Consider the following 8,645-nt stretch of genomic DNA (forward strand, 5'->3'; position numbering starts at 1 on the left):
TTATATCGTCAACATATCTGTAGTAAAGGGGCAATGGAAACTTAATCAAAGACAAAGCTCTACTCTCCAACTTACGCATAACTAAATCCGCGATGACAGGAGACAACGGGGAGCCCATGGGAGTACCATAATTCTGTTTATAAATAACACTATCAAACACAAAGAAAGTAGAATCTAAAATAAACTGAACCGCCTTGATGAATTCCTCCTTCGGAAACAACAATCTCTAGAAATAAATCGCCAATGGTCTTGGATACAATCCATCGCGTAATCAATGGGAACGTTAGTAAAGAGGCTAACAACATTCAGTGACATTAACTGAAATTACTCACTCAACCGCCTACCATCAAGTTCCTTAACGAGTTTAAAACTATTATCGATATGACTATCCGCCTTAGGAATTGTTTTAATGATAATGCTATGAAGAAACACTGCTAACGAATATAAAGGACTGTTTATCGAAGAAACTATTATACGAAAGGGGCAGTACTGCTTATGTATCTTCGGAAGAGCGTAGGCCATCGGAAGTATCCCGTCATTACATAACAAACCTCTATATGTGGAATCAGATATATACTTCTTTTCTTTCCACCTAACTATTAAAGCGCGTAATCCCGTAAAGTCGTCGGATCCCTTACAACTACCTCATAAGTATTGACATCTTGAAGCATTTCATTTACCTTGGAAATGTACATTTGTCTATCCAATGCTACCGTCACATTCCCCTTATCCGCGCGAGTAAAAATCACCCTATCGTTCATATCCCTTAAAAAACCCTAGTATCTTTCGCTAACTGTAACAAACTCCTATCTACTTCCGTGCAATGTAAGGAACAAGAAGCTAAGTTATTTAACACAGGAAGTGAGTGGTTCGAGATCGAAATCCGCTCATCTATAGGCAATTTATAAATATTACTTTCGATACACTTAATAAGATCGACCGCTAAATTTAATCTATTGTTAAAAGGTAAGGCAAAGTTCTCTCCCAATTGCAAAAAGTTCTGTATATTAAAAGGTATGGAAACGGTTGACAAATTCACGAACCAGCCATTCCTTTGTGAGGTAAATGAAGGAAAAGGAATCAGTGGAAGAAAGGACTTAGGATCTATCTGTATTTCTCTGTCTGAAATTTTTTTATCATTTTACAATTTTCATTAGTACTAGCTAATAACTAAAAAAAGTGACTCACTGTGTCTGATACCGACTGGTCAACATATCAGGAACCGGTTCTTGAATTATTCATAATATTGTTTGCGATACAGTACTTTGTAATCGTGGTGAGTGTCCCTATTTTCGGTTAGTTTTTCGATAAATTAGTTTCTATATTCCTTAATTTGACATTTTTTATATTTTCCTTCTTTTTCATTTTCTTTTCTTTCTTTTTATTTAATTCTGACATTTAAATTCTCGATGTAGGGGAGCTCACCATGATAGGATAATTTTTACTTTATATATGTTAATGTGTGTTTGCTCTGAGGAAGGCTCAAAAATGAGTCGAAACATGTAAGCGCGTTTAGTGAATAAAGAAGTTTCACTCTTTATAAGTGTATTATTTGCGCGACATCTTCTGCGCCCACTCCTAGTGCCCTTACTCTTTCCAATTCTTTGATCAAATTTACATTTACGTGAGAAGTAGTAACTTATGATGACTTATATATTTTCTTTTTACATTAAGGCCCGATTGCACCAATATTACTTTAATTTTAAGCGAGGCTTAAAACTCTCTCTCTCTCTCTCTCTCTCTCTCTCTCTGTGCTTTAAAAAACGAAAAAGAGAGTTTGAAGTCAAAATAACAGTGGACCTATGCAATCGGACCTTAGAGTGGGCGCCTGATTTAAGAGACCGAAAAATAGGTGATTTTTCGCGATTTTTTAAAAAAGAAATAGTAAATAATATTTTCTATTGTTTTCAGAATGTAATTAAATTTTTGTATACAAAAAAGGTATTGTTAATAACAAAGAAATTAACATTGAAGTTTGCGCCTAGACGTCGACGCCATCATTTTGTGTGCATTCTGATGACTTTAATTCTGGTCTGAAACAAAAAATCAAGATATATTTTTAATTTTCATATAATTTTTTTCCTAGATAAACTTGAAAACTTAAAAAAAATATAACAATTAAAATTTTGTTCGACTTTGAAAAAAAAGTTATGATTTTCACTAGGTAGCCTCTATTTCTTCATACAAAAAAATTGTTAATGATTTTTTTTAACCTTTTAGGTTCATCGAGGAGAGTTGACCATTATCTAACTAACGAGCCTTATATGTATAAAGTTATTTGCTTTTTTTATAATCGTGTACATAAAATTGAAGAAAATGTTAAAAATAGATTTTTAGGAAACGCGTTTAAAGTTTTTGATGTAAAAGAATAATATAATTCTTAAGTACTTACAGTGCTCGGGGACTAATCTATTCCAGGGGCATACAATAGCCCTACAATAACCCTTTTGCTTCTTCATTAAATTCATTGTGAGTAATTTCGGTCTGCCTACGTGCTGCTGGGGTCTCTTTTGTGGGATGTATATCAATTGCACACGAGCCACTTGCGCACAAGCCAATTACAATGCTAGAAAAAAAATCCCTACGCAAAAGTCGCTGTGATTGACAGTGGCAGTATTGCCAGGTCTGTTCGAAAGTTATCCCCGTATATTGCGATTTTCTCAATGTTTTAGTCGTAATTTGAATATTTCTTTGTATTTTGCTCCTAAAAAGCCCGCCAAAAATTCTCCTAAACTTGTACTTCTAAAAAATCCCTTGGAAAGAAAAAGATCTTCAAATTTAAAGGGAAATTTTTTCCCATCCCTAGCAATATTGGGCCATGGGCAATTGTGCTACAGTGTGTAAATGTACCCTTTTTTATGCTACTCAGTCACTTCTGCCTGAAGATTTGTTGTACATCATACATAGTGCTTGCTTTCCGATCCAATATTAATTTCCAATTTATTCATGCGTAAATATCGACAATAACGTCTCAGATCGGATGACCTTAACCTTGGCATATGTTGTCAAGGTCATGACCCTGAGTGACCTTGAGATGGTTTTAGTTGGTGCTCGTCCTTTGTTTAAAAGTTATTACCAAAAAGGATCTAAACAAAGGCGAGGTCTATCCCACAACTATATTAACGTTACATGTATATAAAGCATTCAAAAATAAGATATTAATACATCAAAAATTAATTTATTGAATATAACTTGCTCATTATTTCAAAAAATGCGTCTATACGTTTATAAAATGTGTACAATATTTTCAACAAAAATACCGCAATATATTAATGATAATGGTTTTCACGAGTACCAAAACGTGGTACATAGTACAGGATAAAAAATCTCTGCTTTAAAACAAATTTCCTACTTTAAAAACAAAAATTCTCTGCTTTAAAATAAATTTCCTGCTTTATGAACAAAAAATCTCTGATTTAAAATCGATTTCTTGCTTTAAAAACAAAAAATCTCTACATTAAAGTAGATTTCCTGCTTTAAAAAAAAAATTCTTTACTTTAAAATATATTTTCTGCTTTAAAAACAAAAACTTAAAATGAAATCAAGTAGATAAATTCTCTGCTTTAAAAGACCAGTTTATTTTAAAACAGAGAATTTTTGTTTTTAAAGCAGGAAATCTATTTCAAGGTAAAGAAATTTTGTTTTTAAAGTAGGAAATCTGTTTTAAAGCAGAGAATTTTTGTTTTTAAAGCAGGAAATCTATTTTAAAGCAGATAATTTTTGTTTTTGAAATAGGACGTCTATTTTAAAGCAGAGAATTTTTGTTTTTAAAGCAGGAAATCTATTTTAAAGCAGATAATTTTTGTTTTTGAAATAGGACGTCTATTTTAAAGCAGAGAATTTTTGTTTTTAAAGCAGGAAATCTATTTTAAAGCAGATAATTTTTGTTTTTTAAATAGGACGTCTATTTTAAAGCAGAGAATTTTTGTTTTTAACGTAAGAAATTTATTTTAAAGTAAAGATTTTTTGTTTTTAAAGCAGAAAATCTATTTTAAAGCAGAGAATTTTTATTTTTAAAATAGAAAATCCATTATTAGGTCAATCGGAAAGTTCCGTCCATCTAGCGGTGAGTAGCTATAGCTAGAACTGTCGATAACTCTAATGTCTAAACCAAGCATAATTTTTTAGTTTTACCATCCGTTAATAAAATTCAGTATATAAAAGTATACGTTTGCATCAATAACATTGCTTTTTACTGCATCGAAAATGTCGACATTTGAGCCAAATAAGCATCATTTGCGCGAAGTGTTAATCTTTTGCTTCAAATGGAAGAAAACTAGCTGAAGCTCATCGAATGCTTGTAGAAGTTTATGGTGATAGTGCTCCTTCCGATAAAACATGCAGAGAATGGTTTCGACGCTTTAAAAGTGGTGATTTTGATGTGGAGGACAAAGAGCGTTCTGGACGACCAAGAGCATTTGAAGACGAAGAATTGCAGGCATTAGTGGATGAAGATCCATGTCAAACGCAAAAACAACTTACACAAGCATTAAATTGTGCTCAATCTGTTATTTCCGATCGTTTGAAAGCCTTGGGAAAGATCTACAAGGAAGGAAAATGGGTCCCATATGAACTGAAGCCAAGAGACGTTGAAAGGCGAAAAACCACCTGCGAAATTCTGCTTGCTAGGCAACAAAGAAAAGAGTTTTTACACTGAGAGAAGAATTGTGACTGGCGATGAAAAGTGGATCTATTTCGATAACCCCAAACGCCGAAAAACCATTTGCAATCTAGGCCAACCATCGACATCGACGCCAAAGCGGAATATCCACGGAAAGAAGGCAATGCTCTGTATTTCGTGGGATCAGAAAGGTGTAGTGTACCACGAGCTGTTGAAATCCGGTCAAACAATCACAGGGGATCTCTATCGAGAACAAATTATCCGTTTGAGCCGAGCATTGCACGAAAAACGACCAGAATATGAAACGAGACAGCATAAAGTCATTTTGCTTCATGACAACGCTCGGCCTCACGTCACAAAACTTGTCAAGGAAATGTTAGAAGCATTTGGCTGGGAAGTGCTACCCCATGCGGCTTATTCACCAGACTGTACTCCTTCCGACTATCACTTATTTCGATCGATGGCACACGCACTTGCAGAGGAACACTTCAATTCTTATGAAGACGTCGAAAAATGGGTCTCTAAGTGGATAGCCTCCAAAGATGAGTCATTCTTTCGCCGCGGAATTCGGTTACTGCCTGAAAGATGGGAAAAAGTCATCGCTAACGAAGGACAATATTTTAATTGAGATACTTTTTCATTTTGTTTTTTAATTAAAACCATACTTTTTGCAAAAAAACGGACGGAACTTTCCGATTGACCTAATATATTTTAAAGCAGAGATTTTTTGTTTTTAAAGTAGGAAATCCTTTTAAAACAGAGATGTTTTATTTTATATACACTTAATGTTAATATAATTGTAAGGTAGCCCTCGCTTTTGTTTTGAACCTTTTTGGTAATAACTTTTAAACGAAGGACGAGCACCAACTAAAACCATCTGTAGGCCAGGGGCATGACCTTGACAACATATACCAAGGTCAAGGTCATCCGAGCTGGTTCCGTTATTGTCGATATTTACCCATTCATGATTTTTAAAACGACAGAATATTTTTTGTTGAAAGTGCCACTAGCAATAAAAGCGGCGATTTCGAGTATTTTTACACCACAATTGAGGTGCTTTGGTGCCAGTCTCCAGAAGATCGAATTAAAAACTTGCGTTCACATTTTAAATATGTCCACCCAGACATCGCGTTAACAGATTATTTGATTGATAAATTGATATAAATAGGAATCAAGTACTTCTTGATAAAACCGTCGCCTAATACCTACATGCCGCGCTCTCGTTACAAGCGCTAAATCTAGGAAGATTTCGAATTTCGCTCTAAAATTTTAGAAAAATTTTAAAATATTCTCTAAAAATTGTAGGTACTATTGATTTATGAAAAAAAATCTATTTTTTATCCTGTAAATCAGGCGCTCCTTTTAAATACTTAATAATAAATTACTTTAGCATATTGAAATTCAATATTACGAGTTTACTCTTTTTAAAGAATTATGTATATTTTTAGTGAATTGTATAATATTTTTCAATAATAAAGTTAAATATCTTTCTTAGGTTACATCATGTTCTTTATAATATCTTTAGTATTTTACATATACGGAATTTCTTAAATAAACCCCTATATATATAAAATATATTGTTGTGCCGCAATGTCACGCCGGGTTCGGGATATATTTTCAAAGTTAATTTTTTTTTTTAATTAGTTTTAAAATTGATATATTTCATTCACTTAATATGAGATAATGAGGTATTTTTTAATTATTTTTAATTATTTTTAGTGCTACAGTTGTAAAAACTAGAATGTTTTTTTCAGCTCTCGACAAGTGAGAGTTTTTAAATAGATTTTGTTTATAGAGTTTATAGAGTTTCTGAAATAACCGATTCAATTCTAATGTAAATTTTTCGATACTGTGATTGTAAATGCTTTTATTGTGTCATAAACTGTAATACTGTTTCAGAACATACAATCTACAAACTGGCAAACCATGCGTTTTAAACCACCACCGCCAAACTCGTCTATCGGTTGGCGTGTAGAATTCCGTCCATGTGAAGTTCAGATCACAGATTTCGAAAATGCTGCGATAGTTTGTTTCACAGTACTATTAACAAGAGTCATTCTGAGTTACAAGCTAAACCTTTTAATTCCAATTAGCAAAGTTGATCAAAATATGATCAGGGCGCAGAAAAGAAATGCAGTAAAAATAGAGAAATTTTGGTTTCGTCATGATATTACTTCCGATATAAAATCTGATAATACTCAATCCGAGTATACCGAGTTTACGATTAATGAAATTATTAATGGAAAGGTGTTTATCAGATAAAAGATGCATAAAAATATTTTGCATGTGTTGTACACATTTCTTTTTTTTAATATATGTATATTTACGAGGGTCGTCTAAAAAGTTTTGAGCCTAACATAGAAACAAATAATTTTTCGGTCAAATTTAATTTTATTTTACCACATAATCTCTTTTTAAGTCGATACATTTTTTCCAGCGATGCTCCCACCCCTTTAATCCATTTAAATAATACTGAGCGTCTTGCTTTGCAAAATAGGCGTCTACGGATGCGATGACCTCCTCGTTCGATGAAAATTTCTGTCCTTCGAGCCAAACTTTGAGCCTAGGAAACAGAAAAAAGTCGCTGGGGGCCAGATCTGATGAATGCGGTGGATGGTCAATTAATTCGAACCGCAATTCGTGAATTTTTGCCATAGCGACCGCCGAAGTGTGAGACGGTGCGTTATCTTGATGGCACAGCACTTTCTTCTTTTTCAAATGCGGTCGTTTTTTCTCAATTTCTGCCTTCAGCTTGTCAAGCAATGATGCGTAGTAACGTCCCTGTTATTGTTTTATCTTTTTCAAGATAGTCGATCAACACAATTCCATGATTGTCTCAAAAAACAGTCGCCATCACCTTTCCCGCCGATAAAACCGTCTTCGCTTTCTTTGGAGCAGGTTCACCCTTCGCAGTCCACTGTTTTGATTGTTCTTTCGTTTCAGGAGTGAAGTGGTGAACTCAAGTTTCATCAACCGTTATTAATCGACGCAAAAAATCCGACTCGTTTCGCTTAAACCGCTCCAACAGGGCCTTAGAAATGTTCATTCGAATGCGTTTTTGATCCAGAGTGAACAAGCGCGGCACCCAACGCGCGGTTAACTTACGCATGCCTAATTCTTCAGTTAATATATGACAAACACGTTCTTTTTATATGCCAACAGCCTCTACTATCTCCCTAATCTTAAGTCGACGGTTGTTCATTATCATTTGATGAATTTCTTCGATGTTATCGGTAGTGGTCGCAGTTGTTGGCCGTCCCGAACGCTCATCATCAGCTAAGCTGGTATCACGTTTAAATTCAGCTACCCATCTTTTCACAGTGGCAAATAGTGGGGCAGAGTCCCCGTAAACAGCGTCCAACTCGGCTGTAATTTGTGTAGACGTATTGCTTTCAAATGCAAGAATTTAATTATATCACGATATTTAATTTTTTCCATTTTTACAAAATGACGACACAAATGATTGTCAAACAAGAACTGAACGTCCAAAGTGGCCACAATTGTCACAGATATCTATCGTAAGTATCACGATTATAATACCAGAATGGCTTTGACGTGTAACGCCATCTTCATGATGAGGCTCAAAACTTTTCAGACGACCCTCGTATATGCTTAATTTATATATTTATATACAGGGTGACCCATTTTAACTTAGACAGCCAAATAATTCGAAACATCGCGATTAAATAAAACAATGTTTAAAACAAAAATTGTTGGATATGAAGGGGCTGATTGAACTATGACCTTGACAATGACTTTGACCTTTATTTTCAAGGTTATTTGAAGGTCTACTTTCAATTTTCAAATAGAAACCCATATTTTTGGTCCCGGATTTTGAAAGAGCGCAAAATTTTACGTCCAGATGAACTTTCATATTATGGGCCAAAGTTGACCATAGAGGTCATTTCAAAGACAAATTCCTAATTGAAGCAGAAAGCCAAAAAATCTTGATTTTTCCCGGATAGTGTTTGTGAGAAAAATTGTTGGATGTCGAGGGGAGACCAAACCATGACCCTGACAATGT

The 8,645-nt window shown here is 34.2% G+C and overlaps 1 protein-coding gene across 3 annotated transcripts in view; it reads left to right on the forward strand.

Moving 5' to 3' along the window:
* Nucleotides 1-8,645, forward strand: part of Gclc (glutamate--cysteine ligase) — a 14,322-nt gene that overhangs the window by 2,368 nt on the left and 3,309 nt on the right. For all 3 annotated transcript variants that reach the window (XM_018506283.1, XM_018506265.1, XM_018506273.1), the window contains exon 3: nt 6,521-6,868. In XM_018506283.1, coding sequence (XP_018361785.1) covers nt 6,521-6,868 — 348 coding nt within the window. The remainder of the gene's footprint in view (nt 1-6,520; nt 6,869-8,645) is intronic.

The sequence above is a fragment of the Trachymyrmex cornetzi genome, unplaced genomic scaffold (assembly GCF_001594075.2).
Source record: "Trachymyrmex cornetzi isolate Tcor2-1 unplaced genomic scaffold, Tcor1.1 scaffold1077, whole genome shotgun sequence".
NCBI lineage: Eukaryota > Metazoa > Arthropoda > Insecta > Hymenoptera > Formicidae > Trachymyrmex > Trachymyrmex cornetzi.